Source organism: Danio rerio, chromosome 11, assembly GCF_049306965.1.
Source record: "Danio rerio strain Tuebingen ecotype United States chromosome 11, GRCz12tu, whole genome shotgun sequence".
In the NCBI taxonomy this organism is placed as follows: domain Eukaryota; kingdom Metazoa; phylum Chordata; class Actinopteri; order Cypriniformes; family Danionidae; genus Danio; species Danio rerio.
In genome coordinates, this window is record NC_133186.1 from 29,017,810 (window position 1) to 29,036,975 (window position 19,166).

At 34.7% G+C, this 19,166-nt stretch overlaps 1 protein-coding gene across 4 annotated transcripts in view; it reads right to left on the reverse strand.

The window, feature by feature from the left end:
• iqsec1b (IQ motif and Sec7 domain ArfGEF 1b) overlaps positions 1 to 19,166 on the reverse strand; it is a 349,885-nt gene that overhangs the window by 213,739 nt on the left and 116,980 nt on the right. For 2 of the 4 annotated variants that reach the window (XM_009306073.5, XM_005169333.6), the window contains exon 3: positions 838 to 945. The exons of the other annotated variants lie outside the window; for them this stretch is intronic. In XM_009306073.5, the coding sequence (XP_009304348.2) occupies positions 838 to 945 (108 nt within the window). The remainder of the gene's footprint in view (positions 1 to 837; positions 946 to 19,166) is intronic. 4 annotated transcript variants of the gene reach the window in all.

Below are 19,166 nucleotides of genomic sequence, written 5' to 3' on the forward strand. Positions count from 1 at the left end.
CTAACAGCATCTAGAATAACTAAACATGCCTATTTCTTTATATGGAATTCAAATGCTATGACAATTGGAAAGCAGACTGGATAGAAACTGAAATCTACAGGTAATACTGAAACACCCTATATAGTCAAGCAATGCTGATGCTGTTAATGTGAACAAATTACATTTCAGAACAAATAATATCAATAATAGTTAGCATGGTTTGATGAGATATAACCTGAGCCATTGTTAGACTTAATCCCTTTGCAAGTCAAAAGTTGTTACATATGTTCATATGACATTCTCTTCTAAAAAAAAAAAAAATTCTTATTAGAGTCAAACGTACAAGCTGTGCGATATGTGATTTCAACATACAGCGGTGCAGTGGTTGATAGCCACACACCTAAACATTCGATTTTTTGCATCATTTCTGCATTTAAAGCAGTTATTTACAAGTTATGAATAAAAGGTTACATTGTTAAAACATTTATGACAATAAGGTAAGACAACAAATTTGTTTATACTGCTCTAACTTAATTTTAATACTCTACGTTTAATAAGTAAATTTTTAAGCTATATAATGTTCAACTTAAAATTTTTAGTTGAATCAAATGAACTTTTCCAGTCATCTCAACTTACATCAATCAAACTGACAAAAAATATTAAGGCAGCAAGAATTTAATTTAATTTAATTTAATTTAATTTAGAAAAAAAATGGAATATAAAAATAAATTTCCCCTGCTAGATCCAGTCATGAAACATCAAGATCGACTAATGACTAAAGAATAAAGCGATTAATCCAAGCAGCAGCTCTGCAATATCAGCTATTTAAGCAAGCGAATATTAAACCTTTCCATTTACCCAAGAGATGCAGACTTCCATTTGCGACAGGGGTAACTTCTTTGACAGTGCGACACAATAAAGTTGCCAGGGTTATCTGTGACATCGAGGGGCAAAGAAGCGTGCCGTCTTCAAAAGGAAAAGAAAGAGAGAGAGACATGTTGAGCTTACAAAAGGTTCTTGATGTTCGGTCATGCTTCAAACAGATCACAGTCAACAGGGAACAAATTACAGGCAAGTCTGAGATGTACTGAAAAATGAAATGTACTGAATCAGAATGATGGAGACGCTGTGTGTGCATGCACAATCAAACCAATTATGGTTAAAGAGATTCACCCCCCAAAAATTGAACATTCTGTCATCATTTACTCACCCACACGTCATTCCAAAACAATTACTTTCGCTCTTCCGTGGAAAGAAACAGAAGCACATTTTCTATGCAATTACAATGAAAGTGGAGCTTCATAAAGTTAAAAAGCACACAAAACAGCATAAAATTAAGAGTGCAAGACTTAATGTGTTCTAAATCTTTAGAAACTAAACTCTAAATATGTGTATAAACAGTTGAAGTCAGAATTATTAGCCCCCCTTTGATTTTTTTTCATTTTTTTAAATATTTCCCAAATTAAGTTTAACAGAGCAAAGAAATTTTCAAAGTATGTCTGATAATATTTTTTCTTCTGGAGAAAGTCTTATTTGTTTTATTTCAGCTAGAAGTTTTTATTTTTAAACACCATTTTAAGGACAAAATTATTAGCCCCTTTAGGCCAATTAGTTTTTTTATAGTCTAACAATTGTTATACAATAACTTGCCTAATTACCCTAACAGGCCTAGTTAATCTAATTAACTTAGCTAAGCTTTTAAATGTCACTTTAAGCTGTATAGAAGTGTCCAGAAAAATATCAAATAAAATGTTATTTACTGTCATCATGGCAAAGATAAAATAAAACCGTTATTAGAGATGAGTTATTAAAACTATAATGTTTAGTAATGTGTTAAAAAATTCTGCTCTCTGTTAAACAGAATACAGGGGAAAAAAATAAACTGGGGCTCTAATAATTCAGGGGGGCTAATAATTCTGATTTCAACTGTACATATAAATAAAGAATAATCATCTTCATTTTAAAATTTTATTTCAACTGTAGACTATAAAGCTGTAGAAATGGGTAAAACATAGTTGAAAGATAGTTGCATAGATGAAAAATAAAATGACAATAAAGTTGTATATTGGGTTTGCACTATCATGCTGCTCTATAAGTCTTTTAACATGCCATTAAAAGATATTGTCATATATATAGAACATTCTACCAGAAACGAACATTATCTGTCCCCATAAATAAAAACATAAATAAAGAGCATCTCATCCCAATAATTTCTAAAATAGATGGATGGTTGATTTCTGTGAGCTGTACAGTAAAGGAATACGTCATTTATTTTTTCTCTCAAATTTTTGTTCTTTATTAAAAACCCTTTACAATTGTACAAACCCTGTCATTGTCCTTGTCTTTAGCCCAATTGAACCTACATCTTTAATAGTTTTGTTATTTGGAAATTTAAAATTTTGAAAAAAAACTTTGAAATAGCATGTTTAAGTTGTTATCATTACCATCAGTTGATTAAAAACATGAAATTATGAATAAACTCTACAAATAAATACTAAAAATATATAACACAATTAAATCTGCAATTGTTCACATGTTTCTGTCAGTCCTGTCACAACTGCATTCAATTTAGTATAAAATGTGTGCCATATATCTTTAAGCCAATAAATCATAAGAGACATCCTTTTACGGAGGAGATGCTGACAGTGATCAAGGATGCATTCTATCATTGAATTGTATGATTTTATGCTTATTTTTATATATATTTTTTTGAGGAGGACAAGCTTAAAGGTCAGGCCCTGTTTTTATAAGTAAAAATGTACATTTCAGGTAGAATGTCCTATATATTGCCACAACCTGGTGTTTTCGTTGTGTTGTGTGCCATGTTTGTTATGTCATGGGTTGTGTTACATGTGTTTTCAGTCATTGTCATGTGATTCCTTTGTTCATTTTTTGCCGCCATTCATTAGTTTCATTGGTTCCACCTGTGTCTGCCTCCTGTTTTGTTATTAGTGTGTTTAGTTTATTGTCCAATCTTGTATTGTCACCATTCCTGTCCTACCTGCGTTTTGATGTTCCAGTGCCTGTTGTGAGAGTTTTTGTAAATAAATACATGTTTGGATAATTGATAATTGTTAATAATTATTAATTAATTAATTAAATATAATATTGATAAATAATAATCTGTGCATTTGTGAGTGAGCCCATTGTGACATATACATGTATAAACGTTCATTATATTGTTTTCATTATATATTATACTTTGTTTTTCCCCCCATGAAAATCCTGGTAAATTTGTATGACATAAAGCACAATTTGTCAAAAATGTTTTCATTTTATTGATACTTTATTGTCATGTTTATTGATATTTCAATATATGAATAGCTAATGCTGTCAGCTTTAAATTAGCATCTTAAAAATTACTGAAGCCAAAAAAAAATAAAAAATAGAGGGAACAGAGGAACAGGGAAATTAGAGTAACATTTTAAATAATGTATATTTACATCACATTACATTATCATTTAACATATAAAACATTAATTATACATAAATACATTAGATTTCAGCATAAATTTTATCGTGATTCAATATGATATTATTAACCTAATATGACATCTGGCTCAGTAATTCTACAGTGGCTAAAAAACTGATCCATCAAAAGTGAAAGTTTGATATTTAATTTTGCAATGTAACGCCCCATTCACACGGAGCTTTAGCGTCAACGCTTGACTGAAGGCGTGTCTGAAGTTGGGGCTGAAGCAATCGTCATAGAAGCGTCAGCCAATGAAATTCAGTCAGCAATAGGCCACTGTCTGAGCTGGTGTATTTGCATACAGCAATCTGATTGGCTGACACTTCCGTCTGCGCTTGAAAAGTTGAGTTAGTCCCAACTTCTGCAGCGAGCAACGCCTCTGAAGCGGCGCAGACGGATCTACAATGCAGTTTGGCAACGCCTGACGTCACCCATTCAAAGTGAATTGGAAGCGTTGACGCTGATGCCCCGTGCGAATAGGCCGTTATAGATATACTGTATACAGGAATAAAATAAATCATAGATAAAGAGCAATTAGAATATATATTTTAGTGGATGTCCATCCTTTAGTGAGGTCATGCAAAACAATGAATGTTTAGGGAAGTTCAAATCCTTTCCCGAATGAATGCCAGGCGTTTGTAACTCACTGAAGAAGGGCAAGAAAGCCATCAGCGCTTATAGTCCAGAAAAGCTGACTAAGACTGTTAGAAGACTGGAATATCTTGTTACTTGCTTCCGGTGCATGTTGCATCTCAATGATTTCAAATCAAGGTCAGGAACTTTGGATTATGCATAATCACACAACTGAGTATTGGCTGAATCAGCTCTCATCTGGCTGAGGGGATGTTAGAGGCGGGCAGATTGAAAAAAGGCAGTGAGGTAAACCAAGATAAAGAATAATAAAATGAAAAAGAAAGACAAATGTGCTTAGGTAATCAACTAGAGTGCTGAATTCACATCTCTAGAGGAACAAAAAAACTGAATGTTCTTAACCTTGAAACCTGAAGAACTTGAAGAATTAGAGACAGTGTTGTTGAAATCCAGCGTATAAGAGGATAGAACATATAGTCTAAAATCAATGCTTAATTTACAAGCATAATTTCTGTGAACTGAACATCCATCCTTAACTCAACAATACAGAAAGTCTTGTGCTTTTTAATCATGGATGAAGACATTAAGTTCTTAGGGTTGCATGAATAAATATTCACACAATTAACATAATTGTTTTGCTGGCAATTAAATTAAGAAATTTGACCACTGAAGTATTTGCGAAACCTTATTTATTTATACTTTTATTTCGATGTGACAGTTATATGCCAGCGCTGTAAAAAATATTAGGAAATTAGCAGTTATCTATATTTTGTGATTCATTCTTTTTACTGTTTATTTATGTTTTGGATTTGCATTATGGGCCCTTGATCTAGAGGTCAGCGTACCAGCGGCTGTACAACAGGAGACACAGGACCCGGACAGATTTTTTGCAGTGCGAGAATAAATTTCTGAATAAAATGTGGTAGCAGTCGGTAACTCTGTTGTAATTTGAATGGGAGTGGGCAGTTCCTGTTCGCAATGTTATATCTTTGATGTCCTCATCACATCAACAGCCAATGCTCAAGACTGTTACTTATGCTGAATGCATGAACCAGTGCTTTCTGCACGTGCATTTTATTAGCACAGAAAATTCGCTGTGCAAGGACATTCAGCTTGCAGTAGAAAACAGTCAGTTTACTGTTAGGACACCTAAATCAGTCAAATCTGATGTATAGGAGTCTTTTTCATGCGTCATGGCCAAAAATTTTGTTCCCTTGTTTATAATTTTAAGTGATAGATTTCTTTTTTTTTTCTGTGACACTTTTCCTGCTGTGTTGACAGAAAAAATGTTACATTAAAATATCAAATAAATATGTCTATTGTACATACATTCATTTTTATTTATTTTATTTTTGTAACACATTGCTGGGGGTGTGGAAAGAAACCTCACGGGAGCAGGTGAGAGCGGGACTAAAAAAAGGTCTCGTGCAGACCTCTACCTTAATCTTTCCTCTAATCAACTTTGTTGTTGAAAAGTTATTTAAAAAGTGACTTTTATTGATTTTTTTTAGTTTGAAATGGTATATTGCATCTATTGATGTTGTCCATTATGGCACAAAAGCCTGGTAATGGACTGCCAGTATATTCAGTTATTTTACAGAATTATTTCAATATTTTAGATTTTACAATACATTGATTTCAATACTAAAATTTCAATAAAAGTCACTTATTTAAATTGCAGAGTGGGGTTTTCAACAGCAAAAATTGATAGAGCACAAATAAAGGTCCCAAGATGCAATTCATAACAGTAAATAAATGGAAAACACCAGTGGATAACAAAATACAGAAACTGTTAATTAACAGATTTTTTTTTTTTTTTTTAACAGCGAGGTTCAGCAAAGTTTTGTCAAGTCAAATTTTTTTAATGATAGTCCATGACTTTTAAATTCAGCCCAAAAGTAAGATTATTTGAACAACAAATTATTATTTTATAGTTGATAGGTGCATTAAAAAAAACTTAACGTATTTGTTTATGATTTGGTTGAAACGATGCTTCATCTGAGTGAATAACAAAACCTCTCAGAGCCAATAACATTTCTTCAAATAGCTGGAAAAGAATGTGCAAAACAATGACATTAATGATAAAAGCCAAAAGTCCCCACCTTCTTTACAAAAAAAGTGTCACACTTCACGATTTTTTCACAATATTTTTTATTAGTTAATGTTAATTGATATATTTACTAACATGCATAAAAAAATCCAAATTCATGCTTGCTAACATTAGTTAATGTTAATACATCAGTTGGACATGACCTAACAATAAACAACTTCTAATAACTAACATTAACAAATATAAATAAACACTGTAATAAATGTATTGATCATTGTTTGGTCATGTCAGTACAAACATCAACTAACGTTTACTAATGCAACCTTATTATAAAGTGTGATGAATAAAAAGATTTCTACTAAACCATTTGAAGACTCCATGATTAATTAAACGGGAAAAGATTACATTTCCTGTTTTCATTTTATAATCCTCACATAACCGCAGAAAATAATCTACAGCGCTAAGGCACAGAAAAGCAGGTAGCCTCAATCCTGAAAATAACATCTGCCTTTCTCTACGCTGCAGAGCCAATCAGGTGACATTTGATTAATACACGCCGAACATCTAGAAATCTCCATATTATATCCCAAAAGGACTGCGGTATCGTAGATTACAGGATAATTGCTCGGCCTAATCATTACTGACCAAGGGTTAATTTGCATTCGCAATGAGTGATAATCTTCTCCAGACTATTAATGAAACCTAATGAAGGTGTATGAGAGGCTTACTGTCAGAACAATTAGATGTCATGTTCACCACCACTGCGTCTGAAAGACCAAAAGGTTTGAAGGAAACAGCTAAACGGCATCTGTGCAGACCTGGACACCTGGCGAGATGGAGTTTGTTCCACCAAACCAATTACCAGATCTTATTTTCCAAACTTACACCCAACATAACAAACTTATAATACATCAAAAAGGGCAGATTTTTCGAGAATTACAGCACAGCACCCATGTCAATATTACGTGAGATTAAAAGACCAGATGTTTGCTGGATAAATGAGCCAGACATGCTTTGAATGTCATGTTTTGCTTTTTTTTATTATTATGAAAGTTGGCTGCTGGAGCTTAAATGTGAGTATTAACATTCACAGGAGGCAACACATGCTCTTTAATCAGTTAAATGGAATGCATGCCTTCGCTATTTTGCTTAAAATGGATTCTGTTGATTGAACAAAACTTCAATTGAATTTCAATCAGAGGTGCCAAGTTCCCTCATGCGGTTAATCAACTATTTGGAATAGCTACATTTATGGCATTAAATTTATATTTGCCCAAAATCTCACTCTAATTTGTCGCCATGGCAACAAGCCAATGAATTAAATTGATCAAAATCCCAACACGTTCTTACGACCTGCATTATTAATCACTAAACAGTCATCTTATTTTGTGTGCTGTATTTACAGTCACAGTACGCAGAGATGAATAATAAATAATTTATGCATAATGAAATTTCATATATACATTGGCACTCTGGACAGATTTTGCAAGCCAGCTTGATTCCACGCATGGTCATTCTCAGCCTGAAATATTAATGACTGTGCATTTCATGGGAATAAAGTTTAAAAAAAAAAATTTGCAATGTCATGTCAAAGCCGTTTGGTTTACAAGCCACAACCAAGACAAAGAAGCTGTTCTCCTCAGCGACCCTGCTAACCAGCGATAATCGGTAATGTCATGGGATTAAATCCCTTTGAGTTTCCGTCCTGACGGCCATAAGCTTTCTGTTATCACCGCAGAGCAGGTTTTGGAGTTACATAATTCCTACAACCAAACAAATGCTCCAAAACTTAAAAAAGAAATATGTCCAGAAAGCTGGCAAGAACTCAAAGCTACAGCCTAAGATTAGCTTCAAGGACTAATTGAGCTGCAAAACAGCAGTGGGAGTTTCTCTTTAAAGGGCTTTTCAAAAGTAAACAGCGATCAAATGCATGCTATTCAGAGCCCATATACTGTACTGTACACCCTCCACACACATTTAAAGGGACCGTTCATCTCAAAGATTACAATTCTCGGAGCATTTACTCGGCGGTCATTCCAAACATGGAACTTCTTCATGGCCACTTCATGCTCGTTAACACAAATTTCTAATCAGCCAATCACATGGCAGCAACTCAAAATGCATTTACGCATGTAGACATGGGGAAGAAAGGTGATTTAAGTGACTTTGTACGTGGCCTGGTTGTTGGTGCCAGACGGGGTGGTCTGAATATTTCAGAAATTGCTGATCTACTGGGATTTTCATGCACAACCGTCTCTAGGGTTTACAGAGAATGGTCAGAAAAAAAGAAAATATCCAGTCAGCGGCAGTGCAAATGCCTTGTTGATGCCAGAAGTCATGGTTCCAGCTGATAGAAAGGCAACAGTAACTCAAATAACCACTTGTTACAACTAAGGTATGCAGAAAAGCATCTCTGAAATTACAACACGTCAAACTTTAAGGCTGATGGGCTACAGCAGAAGGGTACCACACCGGGTACCAGTCATGTTAACTAAGAGAGAGAAAATAAGGCTACAATTTGAACAGGCTCAACAAAATTGGACAATAGAAGAATGGAAAAACGTTGCCTGGTTTGATGAGTCTCGATTTCCGCTGCGACATTCGGATGGTAGGGTCAACAATATGAAAGCATGAATCCATCCTGCCTTGTATCAATGGTTTAGGCTGCCGGTGATGGTATAATGGAGTGGGGATATTTTCTTAGCACACTTTGGGCCCATTATTACCAATTGAGCATCATGTCAATGCCACAGCCAACGTGAGAATTGTTGCTGACCATGTCCATTTATGACCACAGTGTACCCACTTTCTGATGCTACGTCCAGCAGGAATACGTCCAGCTGACTATTTAATATTTAAATTATTAAATTTTATGAAGAGAGAATTAGTTGATAACATATTTAAATAGCAGTTAAACTATATATATATATATATATATATATATATATATATATATATATATATATATATATATATATATAGTATTCACCTATCCCCACTAATGTCAAGTGCAAACCGACACCCTTGCAAGAAATAAAGAAACTATTACATAAACAATATTAAGAATAATATTAAGAAAATAGTGACTTTTCAATTTTAAAATACAACTACAGTATATAAAATTGTTATTTTCATATATACAGTAGCTTTCATATATAGTTTTTTTTAATTTTAGAAAAAAAATAGTAATATTCAAATTTACATTTTGTGTTTGACATTTTGTCGGAATAAGAAAACAAAATGTTCCATTCGAATCAAATATTCAATATGAATGTTTAAGCCTTTTTAATTTTTTTTAATTATGCAGATGTACTTATCTACACAAAATTATATTTTCATTCTAAACTTAATATATTTCCACCCCAAATAAAAAAAAATAGATCCATATTTTTTTACAAAATTATCTTATAAAAAACAATAATAGTAGGGTTTTTTTTTTCCCATCAGTTTTTGTTAAATTTCTAATAGCTCTACTGAAGAGCAGACAGCAATGGCTTAATTTCCCTCTCTTTCTTACATACACCTATTGAATGGCCCTGAAAGACTGAAATGTTGTGCAAGGACCACTTTCATGGTGTTTTTATGTGCTTTTTTTAACCTTGATAGCCTTTATGTTCCTTATGAATCTTCAATTCTTCAAAAATGTCTCCTTTTGTGCTCCACTGAAAGGATTAGTAACCCATAAAGCTTTGGAACAACATGAGTATGAGTAAATGATGAAAGATATTTTTTTTTCAATACTTTTAAGTAAGGAGAAAAAAAAAACAGACCTTGAACACATTAACACCATTTCCAGAGCACATCGAAAAATGATCAAATTAACGGGATCTCGTAAAAGCAATGCTAGTAAGCCAGTGACATGACATTGCGCTGACCCTTTCCTTAAACAACATAATCTACGTCAGCCAGTTGCTTTTGATCCAGGCTCATCTGAACCCTCTAAATCACCCTCCCAACCCTGGTTACTGACCCTTAAAACTGCAGGAAAATTTTCATTAGTTCGAGGTCCTTGGTTTCATCTGACAGCATAGATTTGTTTGCCATTTTTGCCGATGCTTTATTGGTGATTGAGAAAGAAAGGGAAGATAAAAAAAACACTGACATCCCAGACCATTCTCGTTTTTCATCACAGCATTCAGCCTCATTGAGCATATGTTGCTAGCATTTAGCAGTACTGGCCGGCACCCAAACTACAAAACCGAATAATTGAGTTTAAATGGTCCAGACTGATCAGCATTGTGATGGCAAATCTGTTCCTTTCAACCGGTTTTCTCAGATCCAGCAGACAAACCTCAATGTTACCATCAGCCATGCATGAAAGTAAAGAAGCTTTGAACCATTAAGCCACTGGTTTAATGCGCAGGGCTCCGATTCACTTTCTCTTTTCGCCCCCTGGTGCTGTGAAACAAACCGAGTCCGAGTGGCTACACAGTTCAGCTTCACTGCGCAACAATCCATCACAGAGCTGCCAGTTTGAGAAAGGACCGACTGCTAACACATGGATGTTGCATGGGAAACACAGCCAAACCACAAGTGTGTCTGGAGAATCTCTGGAGATGAAGCAACCCACCGAACATGGTCTATCATTGTGCTCTATAATCTGCTTTAGATAAACCACCACTAAACAGCACATTAAAACACAAGTACTATAGCTACTTGCACTGTAGAAAAAAAAAATCTTCAACATGGTAAAAATCCAGCCTCTCCTTGAACTCCAAGACTCTACACTGGTGTTGTGTAAATTCAAAATTGACCCAAAACATACTTTTTGCAATTAGTTAAAGAGTCCCTATTATGGGTTTTTAAAAATGACCTTCTATGCAGTGTGTAACATGCATGAATGAAAACATCCAGCTGAGGTTTAAATCTTAAGGTGCACCGCGTTTAAAACTATTCATTCTTTAACTAAATAGTTGACTCAGAATCAAATAAATGAGTCTTGTTGTGTTTGGATCTTTTGCCTGAATGCATCAATGTCGATTCGGTACATTATAAAATATGTAGCACCGGATCTGGTAAAACGTGAATGCGCCTTCCCTTTACACACCAATCTATATGATCTTATCCCTTTAGAACGATCATGATGCGAAGATGATGATCACTGACAGATGGAGATTCGATAAAGTTCATTTTCACAACAATATAACAGTTTTAGCCAACCTAGTGCTGTGTTTGTTCCTGTTTTTTTATTAGATTTTTGATACAATTACCTACACTGCAACGCATAACTCGCTAAATGTTTACTAATAAAGGAAGGAGCAACAGAGAATATTAATTATGGCACTTTGTCAGACTTTGACAACGACTATTACAGTTTAGATGGACCCATTTCTTCTTCCTCTGGATCATAACATGTAAGTGTAATTAAAATCATTGCCTTGTACTCTCAATTAACTTGTAATTGGTCCGCATGGCTTGTAATCACTTATCTATTTTTGATCAGTGCTTTTAATGCATCTCTCAGGTTAAATCTTTATGGGGCTATTGTGTTCAAAACCGTGTTGAATCATCGGATTGGTCATCGAATTAATCAGCGCAAATTAGCCTCACGCAAAGGAGGGGTTTGGAGAACAAATGAATTGCTGAACAAATCATTTGGGAGTAGTTGAAATAATTAGGTAAAGAATAAATGCATATTATAAGACAATGAAAGTGTTTTTTGACCTTAAATGCATATTACACTGTTGTTGGAAACCACCAAAACCAAAATATCACCTTTTATAATGCATAAGCGGGGCTCTTTAAGATCAGGAATGAAAAAACAGAAGAGTGATGTGACCAGCATACTACTAGCCAAGAAAAACAATCCCAGTAAACAATTAAACTTGTTTAATAGTAAGTTTTCTAAATATATTCAGTAATATATTTATATTTATATGCATAAATTTACAATTTGCTGCATGACACTTCGAGTTATGCAAGTTACATCAAATGTTTCTAAATAATGTTTATTGCATTACTTTAATTTTATGTGTGTTAGCGTGATGGTGTGTAGTAGTTGTGTGAACAACACCGTGCATCTTTTAAATATCAAGCATTTGATTCTGCTTGTAGATAAACAGTTTGTGATGAGGATTGATTCATTTTGTGACTTTCTCATCATTTTGGTTGTGTTTTTGTCTTTGTAACAAAGGTATGATGATGTGTCCAGTGGATCTTAGTACTTCAAAACATTGGTGTATGATACTATAAAGTAATGAAATACTATAATGAAATAATATAATAAAATTAAATACTACACTGTAAACATTTTCAGATGTACTTTCTAATTGTTTACAAATTTTTTAAGGTAAAACAAAACAATTACAGAGCACATTAGAGAGCATTTTAATTTGGTCAGGTCATTGGCCCATGAACATTTGCCGCTTGTTATCAAACTATTTAATAACTGAGGCAATTCAAACATAAATTAATGTAAAAACAGCTCTCATAACATTATTTGTCAATATGTGGCTTTTTTTGGATTCTCGAAAGCTATAGAAATTAAAAATGTAAAACAGGAAATGCGTTGGAATTATTGTTTTTCTTTACATCCTTCAAAAAGGTTTATAGTAAATACCATATTGTTTTGTAGTAAAGTACATAATAGAGAATTATACTGTATAAATTATAGTGTTTACATCTCTTTGCTAATGGATCCTACAGCATGCTGTAGTATCAACTATCATGAGCTGATAAATTGAAAAAAATACTGTAGCAGAGTTTAGTTTTTACTACAGTAAAGAGTGGTGCTTAAGTGTGCATCTATTTAGTTGAAGGTGACATGAATATCATATCCAGTGACACTCAGCACTATAACAGCACACAAAATTTCTAAACAGCTATTTTTCTTTTAACCCATTTTTATGCACAATATAGGATCTAGCATATAAAAAATGATGTGTGGAAATGGTAAGGTGCTCAAAAAATACCCAATGAGTTGTAACAAACTTTTTTGTATCAACATATAAAGCATACATTATATGATGATAAGGAAATGTACACATATACTATTTATATCGAGTATGTATCATCGTCTATATGTATCACTTGTCTGTAGTGACACAACGCTGTTTACAAAAATTGCATATTCATATCAATTTTGATTGTATCTGTTTTGGTTTTAATATATATACTGTATTTTTACCTATATCTTTACTTGAGCTTATTTTGAAAAAAGCTGGAAACCTGTAACCACTGATTTCCATAGTAGTTATTTTTCCTATGATGGTAGTCGGTAGTTAAAGCTTTTCAACAAATGTCTTCTTCTGAGGTCAATATGATAAAGGAACTCATAAATGTTTGGTATCACTTGAGGGAAAGTGAATAGGGTGTAAATTCTCATTTTTGGGCGAACTATCTCTTTAATTTAAGAGTTTAATTAATTTTAGAAAGAAAGAAAGAAAGAAAGAAAGAAAGAAAGAAAGAAAGAAAGAAAGAAAGAAAGAAAGAAAGAAAGAAAGAAAAGGAGTTTTAGGATAGACGGATAGCTTTGTTTCCAGCTGCAGTGACCTCTTTCACTGTGCAGATGAATCATACAGAGGTCATTATCATATTGCTAATATATCATGGCAGAAGCACAGTGCTTGAAGCAGTGCACCTTCATAATTCAACCACTCTCTTATTAATAAAGTTCTACACTTTAATCCATTACACTTTTACTATGCTGTGCTGTGATAAACCTGGAAAACTCATGATAAACCATCACATGGCGAGCTGAACTGTAGTGGTTTTACAGATGATGCAAGTCACAATCCTATTTCCTGTCTTTTTCTCTTTTGGCCACTCTCAGTTTCCTTTTTAATAAACAGTAAATAGTTGTGCATGTCTACTCACTCAGTGACACTTATCTGATTTGTGGTTGTGGTGTTACCGCCTGCCACAGTGTCACTTTTTTACTATCTAGTGTTTTCAGTTGCTCAATGCTGCTTATGTTCATAGTTGTTTTCGTGAAGGTGTATGTTTTTAAAGAGATAGTTTACCTAAACATAAAAAATAGATCATTTATTCATCCTTCAATGGTTCACAACCAGTTTGAGTTTCTTTCTCCTGTTGACTGTAGAATGTTGGAAAAAATAGCCATTATCTTCTGTAGTATTTTTGTCGTTGTTGTTGTTCCTACTAAGGAGGTCAATGGCTGCTTTTTAAAAACTTTTTTCAGAATATTTTGTTTTGTGTTCACCACATGAATCAAAATCATACAGGTTCAGAAATATATAAGTGTTAGTAAATGGTTAGGAAATTTTCTGCATTTCTGGATGAACTATTCCATTAGGTAAGGTATAATCAAGAAATGCAGATTTCTCATTATCTGTGTGTTGTTGTCGTATGTGCTAAATGTTGTCTAAATACAGAAATGGGTTGTCATTCATGAATTCTTGTGCTTGAATAGATAAATAAATAAACTTGTTTTCAAAATACTTCTCAGTTATGTCTTCAGTGAATATAAACAGTTAAAGTAGAAACAGATGTTGGACCTTACCTAAAATACTGTATCTGTAGCCTGCTGTGTTTTTTGGGCTACTGGTTGTGATCATTACTGTGTACTTGTCTTCAATTATGCTTTAACTTATACACTCGCCTGCAACTTTATTTGGGTACACCCGTCCAACTGCTTGTTAACACAAATTTCTAATCAGCCAATCCACCACTTGGCAGCAACTCAAAGCACTTAGGCATGAAAACATGGTGAAGACGATCTGCTGCAGTTCAAACTGAGCATCAGAATGGGGAAGAAAGTCAGAATGGGGAAGAAAGGTGATTTAAGTGACTTTGAAGATGACATGGTTTGGTGCCAGACGGGCTGGTCTGAGTATTTCAGAAATTGTTGATCTACTGGGATTTTCATGCACAACCATCTCTAGGGTTTATAACGAATGATCTGAAAAAGAGAAAATATCAAGTAAGCAGCAGTTCTGTGGGCGCAAATTCCTTGTCGATGCCAGAAGTCAGAGGAGAATGGCCAGACTGGTTTGAGTTTAAAAGGCAACAGTAACTCAAATAACCACTTATTACAATTGAGAAATGTAGAAGAGCATCTCTGAATACACAACACATCCAACCTTGAGGTGATTGGACTACAGCAGCAGAAGACCATACCAGGTGCCACTTCACAGGAAACTGAGGCTAAAATTGCAGGCTCAGCAAAAAAGGAAAATAGAAGATTGAAAAAATGTTGCCTGGTCTGATGAGTTTTGATTTCTGCTCTGACATTCTGATTTTAGGGTCAGAACTTTGCATCAACAACATGAAAACACCAATCCATCCTGCCTTGTAACAACATCTTCTGATAGCTACTTCCAGCAGGATAAAGCCCAATGTCAGAATGCACGAATCATCTCAGGCTGGTTTCATGAACATGACAATGAATTCACTGTACTCAAATGGCCTCTACAGTCACAAGATCTCAATCCAATAGAGCACCTTTGGGACGTGGTGAAATGGGAGATTCGCATCATGGATGTGCAGCCAACAAATCTGCAGCAACTGCATGATGCTATCATGTCAATATAAACCAAAATTTCCAAGGAATATTTCCAGTTGATTCTATGCCATGAAGCATTAAGGCAGTTCTGAAGGCAAAAGTGAGTCCAACCCGGTACCAGTAAGGTGTAGCTAATAAAGTGGCTGGTAACCTGGTACATTCAGACTTAATACATTTGTGGAAACATACTGACTCAAAACATTTCAGAAAGCCAACTATTTTTTATAAGTTAGTAGATCTTTGATTTTTTATTTTGACCTACAAGAACATATTTGGGACGAGTGGTGCAGCAGTCAGTGGTCTCTCAATAATATTCAGTTCAGAAGCAGTAATTACACCAAAGAAAACACTTGCATTAATATACTATATTAATATACTATCAAAGACGCTATTTTTCTTCACTTACACAAAGACAGTTGGGAATCAGTATCTACAGTCTTAAAATGTTTTTTTTAGCATTTCCTCAACCAAACCACTGGCTCTAATCTTCATCACAATGGTAACAAGTGGTTGCAAAATTAATTGTTTCTTCGGTGCACCGCGATGCAGATGCGGACATTTCGGTACTGGTTTAGAAATAATCATAACCGGTTATTGTGTACAGACGTCATTTATCTCATGCGCTGTGTCGCGATGGAGGCGAGCGGGGGTATTTACAACACTCCAGGCGCCAACTACCTAAAAACGCAGAAACTGTGCATAATTTCACTGCGTGTGTGTGTTTTCAGGACAGTCTTTCACTGACACTTACTGCAGAAGCCCCTATTTCTCTGAGATTAAGAGAATGAAAGTGAACTCCTTTTCTCTCTCTCTCTCTGTGGCCAATTTTACTTGCTGGTGTGACTTTTCCTCCCTTCTCTTTTCCTCTTGACTGTTACAAAGATACTTCTAGATATAGGTCTGCATTACCACAGCTGTACCTGTGCATTGTCATGGGACCCAACCAGATTTCATGCGGCGCGGGAATAAATTTCCGAATAAAGTGCGGGAGCAGTCGGTAACTCTTGTGTAATTTTAACAGAAGTGGGCGGTCTCACAAAATCGCTCCCGAGCGAGCGAGCAAGCAAGCGCGCGTGCGTGTGTGTGTATGTGTGTGTATGTATGTGTGTGTATATGTGTTTATTTGGTGCTGTCTATGTTTGTGTATGTGTGTGAATGAGAAACAATGTGGTGCTATGTGTCTATGTGTGTGTGTGTGTGTGTTTATACAGACAGCTTGTTACAGCCACCCCCCAAAATATAACACTGTGTATGGAAAGCATCGTCAATGCACCATGATGCATATCGAATTGAACCGAATTGGTGGCATGATAATCATAACCGAACTGAACTGTGAGACCAGTATAGGTTCACACCTCTAATAGTAGCCTTACAAAAATCCAGCATTAAAAGAAACATTACAACACAACATTACAACATTAAAACACAATATTACACACTGATTAAAATAAAAATCCCCTTGTTAATCCTGTGCAAAAACACACTAAAGTTATTTACCTATTACATTGAGATGCAAAGCAAGCTGGGAATGAGAAATCTGCTTCTCAGGGATTTTAAGTTCACCTTAAAGGTATAGTTCAACCAAAACTACTATATTATCGCACTATATATACACACATAAAGTACACATTTTACATATTATACTACGTAAAAATTAATTGTACATTATATATAAGAATTTCTTTTAATTTATCTCACTGTTTGGTTTACAATGTATAATTTAGGTAAGCACTTCTTCTTCGACTCTGGAAATGAGAATTGTGATTTTTTCTTGATTCTAAAATCATGTATTATACATTAAAGTGGTGGTCCAGAGTGTATTTTTAAGGTTTGGTTGTGTTTATAAGATGCAAAGCAATGTGTGCTCATACTTCATTTGTAAAAAAAAAAAAAAAAATCATAATATTTTTTCATATATCTTACTTTTATTATATACAGCTACTCAGCTAACATGAAATCATTTTCTTAGTTTCTCCAAAAGCCTGCCCTTAAGAGGCCCTGGTTGGTCAGCTAACATATTGTGCTGTGATTATTGATCTGCTCCATGTCACCAGGAAGCATCTTTGTTATAACATTACAGCACATGCCCCTTCACTGTGCAGGGTGAATTAGCGTAACCTGAAAGGTTTATGACAACTTTAACACGGATGTATTTTTTTGTAGTCCTTTGTTCGATGTAGGCTTTGCTAAGCTAACTTTGAAAAAGCTAATGTCTCACTAGTGAACCACCTCTTTAAAATACACGGTTACACTGAATCAATTACAATTAAATATTCAAATAAATGTCTAGTATCAGTCAGGAGCAAAAATCATGATAATTATCGATTTTGTCAAATGTGGAAACAGTTCACCTTTTTTTTCTAATGTAAAGGTGTAAATCCGACTGAGAGGCTATCTTTCTCTCCCTGCCGCTCTGTTCACTGGTCTACCTCAGATCTCTCATAACCCTGAGGGAGCCTTTATTTATAGGAGGCAGTAGCAACTTCAGTGGCTTTTAATAATTAATGATTTTGAGACCTGGCTGTCTAAGGCCAGCTTCACCAAACAGTAGTAAAGTCACCATATATATTACTGCGGCTTTATAACACTCACTTTAACAGGGCACAGGTGCTTGGACTGAGCTCTGTAACTATCGCTCACATTAAAAAAAACAAACAAGCCAGACGCTGGCGCTCGATGGAGCTGCAGGTCCCCAGAGCTGCAGACTGTCTTTGCAGTAGCCACTCACTGTCATAGTGAACTCTTTGTAAGATGGACTTCATAGTGTCTGGTAGGTATGAGCAACATTTTTTGATCCGCAAATATCTGTAAAAATTCTCTCCCAATCAGGATTAGGGAGGGTGTCCACCGAAGCATTTTTTCTTGAACTGAGCATTTGTTTTTTCTTGTTGCCAATGGTAGCATCGCATTTTTAAAACCCTTAACAGGCGTCTTAGCGCACTACACAGATTTTTTTGTTCACGTTTTTTTTTTTTTTTTTGTTATTTAGGGGCCGATTACACCAAACACGCTTTTTCGTTCTGAGAACACGAGGTGCACTACGCTGCTATTTTTGTTGACAAGAAAAAAAGATGTGCACAACGCTTTTTATGTTGCTGGTAGGGCTGGGCTATGTGGGCAAAAATTCATATCTGTGTATTTTTAGGAGGAATGACAGTATACAATATACATCCGATATTTTCCCATAAATGGTTACTTGAGAGTCAAAGCCTTTACTAAAACTTTATTAAACCGTTTTTGAGCAAAATATAATTCAAACACAGAGGTTTCTCTCCCTGTTTACAAATAAACAGCTGCACAAAAATTTATAGCTGCACAAAATCTTTGATAAATAAAATACAGTACAGGTTTTTTCCAGCTTAAAACTATAAGTTGCACAACATTTCAAATTATAAACAAAATCTTTGATAAATAAAATGTAGTACAGTTTTTTTTCCTGCTTACTATACACTATACACAGCACTACTGTGCTGTTTTGCAAATAACAAAGTAAACAGAACCATAGAGAACAGCTACATTGTCAGAGCAAAAAAGTAACAAACTTAAATAGTAACAACAAATAGTCTTGTAGGATAGAAAAGAACCGCATTGTAAATATGAAACACACAGTG